At 39.2% G+C, this 15,667-nt stretch overlaps 1 protein-coding gene and 1 non-coding gene across 5 annotated transcripts in view; both read left to right on the top strand.

The window, feature by feature from the left end:
* The first annotated feature begins 327 nt into the window (after positions 1–327).
* Positions 328–15,667, top strand: part of LOC105475126 (POC5 centriolar protein) — a 37,141-nt gene continuing 21,801 nt past the window's right edge. Inside the window, exons 1-5 of one of the 4 annotated variants that reach the window (XM_011730133.2) lie at positions 328–485; positions 4,009–4,106; positions 9,086–9,224; positions 11,190–11,273; positions 14,510–14,715. In XM_011730133.2, coding sequence (XP_011728435.1) covers positions 4,023–4,106; positions 9,086–9,224; positions 11,190–11,273; positions 14,510–14,715 — 513 coding nt within the window. In that variant the 5' untranslated portion in view covers positions 328–485; positions 4,009–4,022. Of the gene's footprint in view, positions 486–4,008; positions 4,107–4,129; positions 4,586–5,860; positions 6,215–9,085; positions 9,225–9,406; positions 9,496–11,189; positions 11,274–14,509; positions 14,716–15,667 lie in introns of those variants that run through there. The other 3 variants (XM_011730136.2, XM_011730135.2, XM_011730134.3) reach the window with 3 other exon arrangements.
* Positions 7,351–7,454, top strand: LOC112425467 (U6 spliceosomal RNA). The gene has a single exon (XR_003016526.2). It is a non-coding gene; the product is annotated as a U6 spliceosomal RNA (small nuclear RNA).

The following is a 15,667-nucleotide window of genomic DNA, read 5'->3' on the forward strand; positions in this document are numbered from 1 at the left end:
TGAGGACTCATACCTAGGCTACCGGAATTGTTGAAAGCCAACAGCACACGGAATTAGCCAACTTTATCCCTGCTCCACAGCCTCTAACCAAATCAGCTCGCGGAGCCGCTTAGCAGCCTGCAGGCACTGAACAGAACTGAGCACGCGCAGTATTTAATCCCCACTGTCGCTAGGTGGGGCTCCCTAGGATCCCGCCCCCTACCGACCTGCGGAGCCAGGGGGCGGGGCTCTCCAAAGTAATTCCGGCTTCTCGCGGCACCGGCCCAAAGCCCCGCCCCCAGCTCTCGGACCAATCAAACGGCAGATTGCTGAAAAAAAGGACCAATGCACAGGGCTGTCCTTAATTCCTCCCTGCAGTTTGAAACTGTCAGGTTGTTCCCTGGGTAGCGGCTGTGCTTGCTGAGTCTGCACTTGCTGAGACTGCAGCTGCGACGCGGCTAGGAGGCGCAGAGCGAGGAGTCGGGATTTGGTCGCGAGCGGCGACGGTGGGTAGCAGCGCTGCGGGCACACCCTGCGTCCCTGCATCCCTGGCGAAAGTAGTGGAGTGCGATTTAAAGTTCCTTGGCGCGGGCTTCCTCCCCCGGGGCTCTTCCCCGGACACGGGTGATTCAGCTGTTGTGCCTGAAGGTCTCAAAGTTCCCCTCCGAGGCGTGCAGGAAGAGGAAGAGAGCAGGTGTGAGGGATGCTAAGCGGTTACTGTCATCAGAGGCTCCTGTCACTTAAAACGTTGAGAAAAAATAACCATGTATAAAGCTCTGTTGTGCTTAAGTAAGATTTTTCTTTAAACAGGCTGGGTCGGAAGGTGATGGAAGAAAACTTCTGGCCTTTTGCTTACTGCAGTGACTTTTCTCCTCTGCTTCTAGTCCCTGCCTTGGGGAGGGGCTGGCGCACCCCCTCTCCTTGCGTGCAGCTAGGCCTGATGAAGAGCACAGGGCACATCACCCTGCTGCTAGTCTGCATGTTAATTCGCTCTTCCTTTGACTCTTGGTGGTTCCATTTGAATTCCCAGACCCCTGTTTTCCTGTCAGCCAGGTAATTACCAAGATGTTATTTTATGTCTCTGGCAACAGAGAAGCTCACAAAAGTTTTGGTCTTGTTTTCTGATACCTTGGATTAGAAACTACTGAAAATGTAGTGAAGTAATGTACATCTGCCACCCATTAAAGCAGTTTTCATTTTTCTCCTTCGTTTCTGAACCTAGAAACAGGAAAATGCTACTGTTCTAGAGTTTCAAATAACTCATACTTTGTTGGCTTAAAGCAGGGCAGATGGGAGATAGCATATTTTCCAAAAGTGCAGTGGGTTTTTTTGTGTCTGCAGTGTCCGTATTAAGAAACAGTTTTTGAGATCTGATCGTACTTACTAGCTCATTTTTTAAATAATCAGCACCACCCCACTCCCCACCCGTGTTACCTGCCTGGTCTCAAATCCTGAAGGAAGAAGTGAATAAAAATATAAATGGACCAAGTTATCACAGTGGTAGACTTGAAGTCAGTGAAGCAGCCATTCTTTGCTGCAGATACATGCTCTTATTTTATCCTCCCTAATTGGCTTAACTAAAGACAGTCATGCTGAGATTTAGTTTACTTAGCATGTGTATGCACAGTGATACTCACTGGAAAAAGTTGAACTTTCCTTTCCACAATCTAGTTCCAGCCTGTGTTTCCATTCTATTTTTGTACTTTTCCCTGTATCTTACTTTTCTACTTCAATTGCTTCATCTCTCATTTATTTTTCAGCCCACTGTAACTGAGACCTGAAATTGTTTTACTTTCCACTGAAACTGTTCAAGCAAATGTCACAGCAACCTCCTAATCGCCAAATTCTATCCAATCTTCATGGTTCTTTGGCATCTAACTCTATTCTCTTCTTAAAGTTTCTCAAAGTTGTGATGCTGCTCCCATAGTTCTAATGTTCTGACTGCTGACTCCTCTTCTTTGCTGACTGTTCTCTTGCCCTTTAGATGTTAGTGGTTCTGGCTTTAACCCTCTTCTCATTCACAGTCGTAGTCCTTAACTTTATTAGGGCTATGGTCCCCTCTGAACACATATTTAAAGCTAAAGATCTTCTTTCTAGAAAAATACACATTCGCATTTATGATAAAAATATTACATACAAGTTGGGTGTAGGGACCTGATATGGTTAGGTTTTGTGTCCCCACTCAAACCTCATCTTCAATTGTAATCTCCTCCCACTCAAACCTCATCTTCAATTGTAATCTCCACATGTAGTGGAAGGGAAGTGATTGGATTATAAGGGTGATTTCTCCCATGCTGTTCTCATGATAGTGAATTCTCACGAGATCTGATTGTTTTATAAATGGTAGTTTTTCCTGCACTCTCTGACTTACTCTCTTGCCTGCCACTATCTAAGATGTGCCTGCTTCCCCTTCTACCATGATTTTAAGTTTCCTGAGGCCTCCCCAGACTTGCGAAACTATGAGTCAATTAAAATTCTTTTTTTTATAAATTACCCACTTTGGGGCAGTTTTTTGGAGTTTTTATGTTTGGTTTTTTTTTCTTTTTTTTTTTTTTTTTTTAAGACAGAGCCTCACACTATCACCCAGGCTGGAGAGCAATGGCGCAATCTCAGCTCACTGCAAGCTCCGCCTCCTGTGTTCACGCCATTCTCCTGCCTCAGCCTCCCAAGTAGCTGGGATTACAGGCACCTGCCACCACACTCGGCTAATTGTTTTGTATTTTTAGTAGAGAGAGAGTTTCGCCATGTTGGCCAGGCTGGTCTCGAACTCCTGACCTCAGGTGATCCACCCACCTCGGCCTCCCAAAGTGCTAGGATTACAAGCGTGAGCCACCGCACCTGGCCTGATCTCTCTTTCTTAATATCCACATTTATCCTCAACGCTGCTGGAATGATCTTTCTGATCATGTAACTTTTAAAAAATATTTCAATAACTTGTCTAAAATAAACACCCAGATTTTTAATATGACAAATCTTGACCTTCCATGATCTTGGCTGCTCCTTACTTTTTGTTTCATCCTTAGCCAATCCTTGCTTTGCACCCATTGCTTTGGCCTTACCAACCTGCTTGCTGTTCCTGGCATACATGTCCATGACTCTGTGTCTTTGCTTACATTGCTATACTGCCTAGAATATCTTCAACTGTGTTTATACCTTTTATCCATCTTTCAGGATGAGACCTTCTCATCTCTCAGCACCTGGGTCATCTTCTCTAAAAACTTTCTCTGCCTCCTTTCCTGCTTATTTAGAGTCATGCAATCTTACTCCATGAAAAATAGCTACTCCTACCTCTCTACTTTGTATGTGTTATTTTAGGGCCTATCAGCAGTTTATTCAGCAGTCGGTCACTTATATAATATACATGCCTGGACCTCTCTACAGATTGTAAACTCCTTAAGAATAAGGACTTCATTTTACATCCCTCACCAATGTCTTACATATTACTGATATTCAGATAGTTCGAATAGTCACTATTTGTTCTTTAAATAGTTTGGCTACTTGTTACTAAAAGTACTTTTAATAATTTTTTGATTCGGACTTTTAACAAATTATGCATGTATTTGATTCTGTTGTTCTGTATAAGCTCACTTTTCTTAAAATAATGTTTCCAAAGGTAAGTTTCCCAAGAAGGGAATTTGCACAAATTGTTTGTTCTCTCTTGGTTCTGTATCTTAGAGGAAAGTACACAGCACCCAGGTTGTCACACGTTGCTCAAGAACAGTGATACAATCTCTTATGCTCAACAGACCCCACTGGGGATTTTTCTGAAGATCCTCTATTTTTCTTTAACCTTTCATGTTTTCTCATCTCCCTGACTACATTATAAACTCACTAATATTGGGACTGGGTCTTCAATTATTTTTTGCCCAGTGATTTTTGCCTATAGGTACTCAATATGTTGAATGAATGATTTTAACATATCACATGAAGATTGCAGATTTGGATACTGTTGCACTTGTATATATATCTGGAAAGGATTTTATCCTAAATATCAAGGAAAAAAGCTAAAGTTAGCTTCTACTGTTTTAGAGCATTTGTGCAGAATGTCATCAGATGAGGAGAAATACTCACTTCCAGTTGTGCAAAATGACTCCAGTCCAGGCAGTTCTGTCTCTTCGAATCTTCAGGTAGGAAAAAATTTCTAAATTTATCATGATTTTTTTTAATTTTAAACAAATGAATGTAAGGGAAAACTAGGATTTTAAAAAAAAATTTTCATTCAATTTGCAAGGGAGTTTTTCAATTTGTAATAATATCAAACTTTAGGAATTACTGTACATATTTTAGGAGTTACTTTACATTGTTGTAACTTTTCAGAAAATATTGATGAACTCTTCAAACACTCTGTACAAAGGCTTCAACCAACACAGAGGCGAAGCTGAAACGTTCAAGAAACATTTTTTTCTTTTAATTTTTTTTCATTTTAGCTACCTCTCATGAATGCTGCTTTCACTTTTAATGCAAATTAATACAATATCAAACCATCCAAAGTTCTAGATCTCAAGATTCCCTTGTGTTCTAGTTGCTGAGGTTTGGCCTCTGTTGTCACAACATTCAATACAATCTGCTGCCCAGGCCCTGTACATTGATAGATAAAATGAAATGGGTCAGTTGACTACAGAAGATGTGGTATTTGCATGAAATGTTTTAAATTTCTCTTATTTCTAAATATTTCATCATCAAAAATATGGATTTAGATTTCTAGAGTAGATTTTAAATGAGAGAATAATGACATGGTATATCTTAAATTTTACAGTTATATTACTCAAGGGGAAAGGCTCTTTATGCCTAAGCATACGAAATTGTTATTGATTCTGTACAATATGAGAAAAGCTTTAGGAAAATATTTTATGAAACAAATTTTCTCCTTTAATTGAAATTATGGATTTCAAAATGGGGAAGGTGTTGGGAAAATATCTGAATATTTACTAGGATAAAAGTAGTCTGGAGTTGTGGCAGAGCTTTTGTACTCTAGCCTTCCCTTTTGATGGTACCTCTCCCATGCAGTCCTCTCTTCAGGTGACAGTACTTCCTCCACTCTTCATGGCTCTCTGATTGAAACTTGAAGATAGAACTGATTAACTCATTTATACTAAAATGTAAACACCTCCTGAGCGTTCACGTTGTCATTTTGTCAAGAGACAAAGCTTTAAATCAAAAGAATAAATCTCTAGAGTGGAATTTTAGAGAGATGGAAGAAGAACCTGCCAGAAATTATTTTGTGTTATTGGTTACCCACCTATAATGTAAGCCCAATTGACAGTCTCTTACTTTCAACTAATATTCCTCCTGGTTCTTGGACTGAAGTTGAAAGCCTCTCCATATTCCCTGTACGTACATTGTTATTACTTTGGGTTTCACTACTGGAAACACTTCAAAATATAAATACAAAAAATAATCTTAAAAATAACATAAAATACATATTTTTACATATGTAGTAAATATATAAATCCAAACATTTAATACAAAAGCCCTTCATAAATCAATATTCCTCTTAAGGGACTTTTTTGTTACTCTCTTTGTTATGCGAATGCTTCATAAGCCAGAGGGTGGCAAATGCTGAGGGATGGGCGGCATCCATAGTGCTTATACACTGAAAATTTCCTCTTAACCACAGCTCCTATCAGCCAAGTTGCTCTGACTCTAATGGTTGAGGCATGGGTGGAGCTATATTTCAGGGTCATATCAATTTAGCTCTTGGGGATTGGGGAGGAGGGCAAAATTACAAGTTTTGAATGTTAACACAGGTTATGTTTGGCAATTAAGAAAGGCAAATTATTTATTTTGATTCTTAATTTTGGATTCTTATTTTTAAATAACTCATTTGGCCTGTATCTACATATATGAAACTCTAAAATAGTCATTTAAATAACTGCTTTTTTAAAATGTTTTTCTTGAAATAAGTTGGAATATATGATCATGGAATACTATTGACATATAATTATTTATTTCCCCTGTAAGCCATAGCAATTGTGGTAAAATATGTGAAATATATGAATATGTATGAAATATATGATTTGAAATATATGTTTGGATCTTTTTTTTCCTTCTCTTATCCAGAACAGAAGTCAGACTAGGGAAGCCACAAGTGAAAGCCACTGACTTCCACTTCTCCCTCCGTTCCTACAGGCTGAAGGTGGTAATAGGCTAACTCTGAGCAGAGCTGACTTGGCTAAATCTAGTTGTGACTGACACCACAGCAGGGACATTATTAAAAGTTTATGAACCTCACAATGTAAGATCACCATCATATTAATCTGCTCAGGCTACCATAACAAAATACTGTAAATTCATAGGCTTAAACAGCAGACATTTTTCTTCTCACAGTTCTGGATCACAGCCCAATAGAGTCAGTTTCTGGTGAGGGCTCTCTTTGTGGATTGCAGGCAGGTGCCTTCTTGCTGTGTCTTCACATGACCTTTCCTCGGTACAGTATGTGCAGGTGGGAGGAGAGAGAACACAAGCTTCCTGGTGTCTCTTCTGATGAGTACATTAATGCTATCAGGGCCCCGGCCGATGGCCTTATTTAACCTTAATTACTTTCTTGGAGGCCTCATCTCCAAATACAACCACACTGGCTGTTAGGGCTTCAGGATATTAATTTTGAGGGTACACAAACATTCAGAGTCCATAACTCCATAACAGCCACACTTTTATATATTCTTAGCCAAAATCAAAAGTTTATTTTGGCTGTTTGGGAAGTATAATAGTGCTTTAACAGAAACCAAGTAAGGGTGGCTTAAGTGGGTTCCTTACAGTTTGATTCTCTCTCTCGTAAATTCTGAGCTGATACATAGTCCTGAGATCATCTGAGGACCGAATCCCTTCTCTCTTGTTGCTGTGCCATGAGCTGTTGACCGTGTTTGCATTTTCAGGTACTGGTGCACTGATAGTGCACCACCTCTAGCCTGTGGGAAGAGGGGACTAGAAGGAAGCAGCTTCCTTTTTAAGGACTTCACCTAAAGTTGTATGCATCATTTCCATTCGAAACCCATAGACCAGGTCTCTTGGCCACACCTAGCTGCAGAGGAGGCTGGGAAATGTAGCTGGATGGCCATTTGCCCGAATCAAACCCTGGGGCTTTATTAAGTTAAAGAAATTAAAAAGCAATGGATGCTGCTGGATTAGTTACAGCCTCTATGCACTTGAAATTTTATGTATTAGTTTATTAGAACCAACTCACACATTCAGATTTACAGGAACTAGTAAATATCTTGTGTATGGCCCCAATTTATCAAACTCTCTGGGAATTTCCTTTTGATAATTGGAAAAGCAATACGCTTTGGGAAGTGTATTTTTTTTTAAGTTAAGGATATTTAAATCTATTTAAATAACTATAGTTACTTTTGTCAATGTAAAAATTAAATGTTGCTGCTCGCTTCAGCAGCACATAAACTAAAATTAGAGTCACACAGAGATTAGCATGGTCCCTGTGCAAGGAGGACACACAAATTCGTGAACTGTTCTAAAATTTTTAAATATTTTTTTAAGTTTTATAATACAAATCAATGTTGTATTGTGATATCCTAAATGATTTGTTTCCTATTAAGAGCCTTCCGTCTTGGTGATAACCATTATGTAAAATACTAATTTTTATTTGCTACTAGGAAATGTAAGTTTAAAACTCAGACAGATGTTTATTCTCATGAAGGTGACATTGCTAACAAAAATGGTTGATTATGGCAATATGAAGGAGATTCTGGTTGAATTTTCTAAAGATTTTCTCTTTGGAATATCTCTCTCTTCCTCTTCTGTTGTTAGCCTTAAAGTATATAAAAATCAGTATTTGCTATACCTAACGTTTACTGCATGTAAGTATCTATGTTAAATACGTGAATCAGGCCGGGTGCGGTGGCTCACACCTGTAATCCTAGCACTTTGGGAGTCCAAGGCTGCAGATCAAGAGGTCAGGAGTTCGAGACCAGACTGTCCAACATACTGAAACCCCATCTCTACTAAAAGTACAAAAATTAGGCAGGCATGGTGGTACAAACCTGTAATCCCAGCTACTCAGGAGGCTGAGGTAGGAGAATTGCTTGAACCTGGGAGGCGGAGGTTGCAGTGAGCCAAGACCATGCCACTGCACTCCAGCCTGTGCAACAGAGCAAGACTCCATCTCAAAAAAACAACAAAGAAAAAAAGAAAAAATGTAAATTAAGGTAGAAGCGCAAACCAGGTCACTCTGGTACATGTAATTGCCATAAAAGCTATCAGTTTTCAGTATATAAAAGCATAAACCTTTTTTAAAACAATTTTACTTAAAATTCCAATATAAAAAAACAGATGAAAACAAAAGTACAGTAGTGTAGACTTATTTTGTAAATTCAAATACATGACATTTATTTCTCACAAAGTCAGTTAATAAAAACAGTTAAGCTGCCTTGATAAATGTACATTTGAAATTGGGGGTAATAGAAGGCCATTGCGGTTTTATAAGCTTAAGTATCCAATTTGCTTCTATATTTTGTTTGCGTTACCTAATTTTTTTTTAATTCTGAAAATGGTATCTTTTTAATAGCATGTCCCATCTTCAATTAAAGTGATCTGACATTTAAAATTAAGTGATAGAACACTTTTGATTCAGTGTTGAGTCACTCACAGAATCTTATCACCTCTTCAGACTTTGTTGTTGTTTCCCCAGAGACAGGATCTTGCTCTGTCACCCAGGCTGGGGTGCAGTGGTGCCCTCTTGTCTCACTGCAGCCTCCAGTTCCTAGGCTTAAGTGGTCCTCCTGCCTCAGCCTCCTGAGTAGCTAGAACTACAGGCACACACCGCCACGCCTGGCAAATTTTTGTAAAAAATTTTTTGTAGAGATGGGATCTCACTTTGTTGCTCAGGCTTCAAGCCATCCTCCTGCCTCAGCCTCTCAAAGTGCTGAGTTTACAGGCATGAGTCACAGCACCCTGCCCTCTTCAAACTGTTAATCATAAATGTGAAAATCACACAAGAAGCACTCAAAGAACTCAAGCTGGGAATAAGTACTAAAACTTTGTAATATAATAAGCATGTGACTCTATTATGGTAATTAAATTCCTTAAAAAGAAATTCAGTTGAATATAACATTGTAATTGTTACACTACATTATTGATTATTGGCCTCTCTTAGGAAGAATATGAAGAGCTGCTTCGTTATGCTATAGTGACTCCAAATATTGAACCCGGTGCTTCACAGTCATCTCATCCTAAGGGAGAATTGGTGCCAGATGTCAGAATTTCTACAATTCATGATATTCTTCATAGTCAAGGTTATATATATTTTTCAAGATATCTCTTAATTTAACATATTACTGAGTTTATTAATGATCCTGACAGGATTGTGAAAATGCCTGTCCAGATCAGGGATTCTTCTCGACCATTTGTGTGTATTAGTATCATCTAGGGGAGCTTTTTACAGTTTAATATATTATTCCTGACTCTCTTATGACAGCTTGATTTTTCTTTGAACTTCATTTGACTCTTACTTTTATGAAGAATAATAAAGTTGAAGCAGCACTATGGCAACTACATGGCTTTTAGGTATGTTGTATCTCAGTACTTGTTCCAACAGTTTTATGCCAGGATTAACTTGAAAACTAAATGCCCAAGCCTAAAATTAAAGATGGTAGCCCTGAGAGTCTCTTAAATTACTTTACGAACCTCATGCTAGTGCTTTATCAGCGGTATTTATATGGGCATGGAGAACTGTTTGAATAATTATCACAAAGGTGAACCTATCTGTGGACCATGTCAGCAACAGAACTGAAAGCTACTACAAACCAGGATGTGTGTTGATAGATGAGTGAAAGGTGGAGAGAAGAGGTAAAGTTCCGTTAACCTCCATTCCTTATTCAGGTGAAGACAACATCCCAAACTCTAAATAAATGTTCTTTCAAAGGGCACAGAAAACCTTCCTAAAACAGTCCTGATAAGGAACAGTTATCACACTATAGGCATAACTCCAAGGATCCCTGTCCTTGAAGGCACATGATACAGCCTACTCAGAGGCCAAAGGCTCCTGGGCTTCTGCTAAGTCATAGCTCTAGTGTCTGTTGTCTCTCACTGTCTGTAGACATGGAATTTTCACTGCTTCTCAGTCTTTGGCCTATTGCAGTGGAACAACAAATGGGACCACAGGATGAGAGCCTTAAAATATAGGCCAGGCAGTGGCTCATGCTTGTAATGCTAGTACTTTGAGAGGCTGAGGCAGGAGGATCACTTGAGCCCAGGAGTTTGAGACAAGCCTAGGCAACATAGCAAGACCCTATCTCTACTAAAAAATTAGCCGGGCAGAGCAGTCTATAGTCCCAGCACCTCAGGAGGCTGGGGTGGGAGGATTGCCTGAGCTCAGGAGTTCAAGGCTGCAGTGTGCCATGATTATGCCACTGCACTTCAGCCGGGGCAACAGAGCAAGACTCTGTTTAAAAAAAAAAAAAAAGAAAAAAACTTTCGAGATGCTGTAGTCAACAGTTCAAGGTAATCACCTGGGATTTAAGACTATTGTTCTTTTCTCTTATGTAAAATAGCATTTATTTATTCTCTACCATTTCCAAAAAGGATTTGAGATTGAAACACACAATATGTAGTAAGTTTAGATATTCTTTAGTCATCTTGAGATTCACAAGTAGACTTTGTTAAAGTCTTCTATGTAAATTCATCATCCCACATTCTCTTTATTCTTGATATCTCAGCTGCTTGATATAAGGCATGATATGTGGAAATTGACAACATATGAATAAGCCTCTAACAGTCATTCTTGAGAGGTTTTTCCCAGTTTCCTTTTTGCCATCTGTTGACTACAGGTTCCTGAAGTGGAAGCCAGAAAGTCCTTGTTTGGGGGAGCCAGTGCCACCTTAGTTTGATTGTGGCTAGTGAAAAGCAGTGGGCCTCTGGAAATACCCAGTGTCATAAGAGAGCAGATCCTTTTCCAAGTTCTAATGTCATTTACCCACTTACTCTCTTAGTGTGAATTGAATGCTATAGTAGACTACATTATCTCTCATCTATATTTGGTGTGTAAGTTGGAGCTTATCAATGATATAGTAAGTCTTTTTCTAGTCTCAGATTTTTATCTCTTCTTGTTCTTTGTTTTAGTGTTCCTATATCCTCGGCATGTTGTATTTTGTTTGTTCTAAAATCTTTTTTATGTACTGCTACCTTATTAAATTATGCGTGATTAGGCATTTTATTTAAGAGCGGTTCCGTTTAATTTTAAAAAGCTTTCCTTTTGGCAGGAAATAACTCTGAAGTAAGAGAAACTGCGATAGAAGTTGGAAAAGGATGTGATTTCAATATTTCAAGTCATTCAAAGACAGATGGTATTAATTTTCTTTAGCTTATTTGTATTAATATACAATATTTTGTGGTTTGATGAATATCTATGTAGTAAGAGGAATAATTTCAGCATATTACTTTTTGGCAGGATTTTAAAATGCTATTGTTACCAATTTAAGTGATAATATTTAAAATAATTTTATAAGATTCCAAAATAGTACAACTAAGACAGGTCAATGCATTATAGTATGTAGTATCCTTTCTTAAAATTTCTAAGTTAGAGGGCAAGTCTTTTAAAAGATTTAATGGCATATTATATAGTTTGACCAATTCAAGTTTTTATGTAAACCAATGCACTGTTTCCCAACTTTCAGGCATTTGCGTACCAATGTAAGAATTTTCATCCTATCTTTATGCCACCTGTTCTATCATTTAGTGTTTTTCTTTAAAAGTCTGCTTTGTCTTTGTTAAAAGGAAAGATTAGCAAATCTTAAAGAGGCTTTTTGGGGGGGTTGTTTTTTGTTTTTGTTATTTTGTTTTGTTTTTGAGACAGGATCTCACTCTGTCACCCAGGCTAGAGTGCAGGGCTCCCTGCAGCCTCAACCTGCTTGGCTCAAGTGATCCTCCTGCCTCAGTGCCCCCTCCCTCAGTAGCTGGGACTACAGGCACATGCCACCACACCCAGCTAATTTTTAAATTTTCTGTAGTGCTGGGATCTCACTATGTTGCCCAGGCTGGTCTCAAATTCCTAAGATCAAGTGATCCACTTGCCTTGGCCTCCCAAAGTGCTGGAATTATAGGCATGAGCCACCATGCCTGGCTTTAAAGAGCTTTTAAAAGCTCTTTTTAGAACTGGAGCTTTGGCCGGGCATGGTGGCTCAAGCCTGTAATCCCAGCACTTTGGGAGGCCGAGGCGGGTGGATCACGAGGTCAGGAGATCGAGACTATCCTGGCTAACATGGTGAAACCCCGTCTCTACTAAAAATACAAAAAACTAGCCAGGCGTGGTGGCGGGCGCCTGTAGTCTCAGCTACTTGGGAGGCTGAGGCGGGAGAATGGCGTGAACCCGGGAGGCGGAGCTTGCAGTGAGCCGAGATCACGCCACTGCACTCCAGCCTGGGAGACACAGCGAGACTCCGTCTCAAAAAAAAAAAAAAAAAAAAAAAAAAAAGAACTGGAGCTTTTTTTTAGAACTGGACTGAACTTTTTTCTTGACAGAATAATTAAAATAATTAAAATGTAATATTGTGGAATATTTTTCTATTTAATGTTATTTAATGTGGTAACCGTTTTTGCCACTACATAAGTAATGCCTGTATGCCTTAGTTTCCTCACTTGTAAGTAGTAGTCTTAGGCACCATAATCTCTGACAGCCCTTCCAAGTTCTGAAGTTACATGATTTGATTTCTTAAAAGGTGAGTGTTGAGATATTTTTTAAATTGAAAAGCAGAGTCTATTGCTTTCTTTGTGAGTACAGATCTAATTGGCAAAATCAAGTAAAAGAGAATATTCATGTACATTGTCATTCCACCTGTTCTTTGGGTTTCTTAACCATCCTCAGAACATGCAGGTAGTGTTTCATAGTGTGACTAGCCCAGACCTAGTGTTGTTTTTTATACCAAACACACATCTTAAGGAATTATTTTCCCTTTTGCAAAGAAGTCTTTACATAAGCAGAATATGTTTGCAAAAAAATTAAAATCTTACAAATTTTAAAAAAGAATTCTTGAAATGCTTACTTTTAAGTAACAAGTTTTCTATCATAGATTCATCTTTCATTCAATAAGAAGAAAGCTCTTCCATCTCTGTTATTAGGATGCTCGTAGCAAATGTGAGGTATGTGACAAGTGATGACAGATAGTCTCTAATTCCGGCATAAATATGTGAGAAAATATGAACTTTTCTGTCTCAGTACTTTTTTTTTTTTTTGAGGCAGAGTCTCGCTCTGTCACCCAGGCTAGAGTGCAGTGGCGTGGTCTCAGCTCACTGCAACCTCAGCCTCCCAGGTTCAAGCAATTCTCCTGCCTCAACCTCCCAAGTAGCTGGGACTATAGGCATGTGCCACCACTCCCAGCTAATTTTTTGTATTTTTAGTAGAGATGGGGGTTCACCTGTTGGCTAGGCTGGTCTTGAACTCCTGACCTCGTGATTCGCCCACCTCGGCCTCCCAAAGTGCTGGAATTACAGGCATGAGCCACCGCGCTCAGCCTTTCAGTGCTTTTTTAGAAATAGATACCAGTTCTCTTTAGGGCCCTGACTCTACCCCACCTCCCTGTATATGGATAGGGGATGAGTGTTTTATATATATGCACATACATATAGAGATGTGTATATTTCTCACCTATATATTGAAGCCTAACAGGGTACTTTCAACAGAGTATGTGCAAAACTAAATTATGAGTCTCTTTCTACTTATATTGTTTAATTTTAATGGATTTTTTTTGCGGGGGTGGGGTTTGGGTTTTTTTGGAGACAGAGTCTCACTCTGTCACCAGGCTGGAGTGCAGTGGCATGATCTCAGCTCACTGCAACCTCCGCCTCCTGGGTTCACGCCATTCTCCTACCTCAGCTTCCCGAGTAGCTGGGACTACAGGCACGTGCCACCACACCCAGCTAATATTTGTATTTTTAGTAGAGATGGGGTTTCACCATGTTGGCCAGGATAGTCTCAATCTCTGGACCTCGTGATCCGCCCACGTTGGCCTCCCAAAGTGCTGAGATTACAGGCATGAGCCACCACGCCCGGCCAAACTTAAATAGTATTAAAACCAATCCCAGTGTTAAATTTATGGAGTAATATTGACCTATATACAACCACACTGACCTTGGTCAATTACTTAACTCTTTCTGAACCTCAGTTCCTCATCAGTAAAATGGAGATAATAATACCTATTTTTTAGGGTAGCATATGTTATGAGAACTAATCTTTATAATGTTTTTGTTACAGAAACAGAAAACACTTCATTAATGATGATATAATACAGATGATGATAGTTTCAGCTGAGCCTGGACCTGAATATATGAAGGATCCTTATTTGGGATAGAGGTCATTTGCTGGGGGAGAAGGGATTGGGAGTATAGGAGGTTATCTCATGCCAGTGCTAAATCAGTGACAGTACTGAAATTAAAAATAGATTAAGGTACACCTGAAAGGTAGTTTCTCTGCATTTCTCTCAGCCTCCATAGGTAGCAGACATCTTTTAGCCTTCCAACATGGTTCCTTACCAACTTGAGTTATTTTCAATTTGGCTTGACAGCTACAACTTTTCTTTTATTCTAGAGTCATCACCAGTGTTATCGCCGAGGAAGGCTTCTCATCCGGTCATGGATTTTTTCAGTTCACATCTTTTAGCTGACTCTTCCTCACCAGCAACAAATTCTAGTCATACAGATGCCCATGAAATACTTGTGGGCGATTTTCTTGTTTCTGATGAAAACCTTCAGAAGATGGAAAATGTACTTGATCTTTGGAGTTCAGGTCTTAAGGTACAGCAGTTGTTCAACTACGATGGTTTAATATGTAATGTAATAGTTTTACTCTCGTTTATACTGTTTTGTTTTGGTTTTTTGAGTTAAACTTTTTAAAAATCTTTTGTTTCCTGAGATCAGTTCAGTGTCTTAAGTCTTGCTTCTCAATCTTTAATGTATTTATGAATCATAGGGGGAGCCTGTTAAGCTGCAGCTTCATATGCAGTAGACTCTTTTTTTTGACTCTTGTTTGTTTGTTTGATTTTACTTTAAGTTCTGGGATACATGTGCTGAACATGGAGGTTTGTTACATAGGTATACATGTGCCATGGTGGTTTGCTGCACCTATCAACGAGCCATCTAGGTTTTAAGCCCCGCATGCATTAGGTATTTGTCCTAATGCTCTCCCTCCCCTTGCCCCCCGTCCCCTGACAGGCCCCGGTGTGTGATGTTCCCCTCCCTGTGTCCATGTGTTCTCATTTCTGTGAAGCTCCCAGGTGAGGCTACTGCTTCAGAAACTGTACTTTGAGTTGCCAGGTTTTAAGTGGTTGCTGGAACGGTTCTACATGCTCCACAGAATTTCACAGATACTTTGAATGGTCAGCCTGTGTGTAACTGAGACATACTGAGCCTTTACCATCTCATAGTTATGACTAATGGAAATGTCTCCTTTTATGTGATACAAAAGATCCAATTTTAGCAATTCATTTTATAGCCATTCCTATAGCAACCATGATGTAGAAGTGATAAATCTATAAAAGTTGATTTTTATTTTGATACTACTGGCCTTTAAGTAAAAGAAGGTATTGCAGAAATGGCAAGTGGGATTTTTGTTTGCTTTTTGGGGTTTTTTTTGGTTTTTTTTTTTGCTATTATTAAAAAACTGGAGAAAATGACAGTTTTTCTGAAACATATAATTTGAGGAAACTAAGTTGCATATTCACATATATAGAGAAATTATGGCCATATG

The sequence above is a fragment of the Macaca nemestrina genome, chromosome 6 (assembly GCF_043159975.1).
Source record: "Macaca nemestrina isolate mMacNem1 chromosome 6, mMacNem.hap1, whole genome shotgun sequence".
Taxonomy (NCBI): domain Eukaryota; kingdom Metazoa; phylum Chordata; class Mammalia; order Primates; family Cercopithecidae; genus Macaca; species Macaca nemestrina.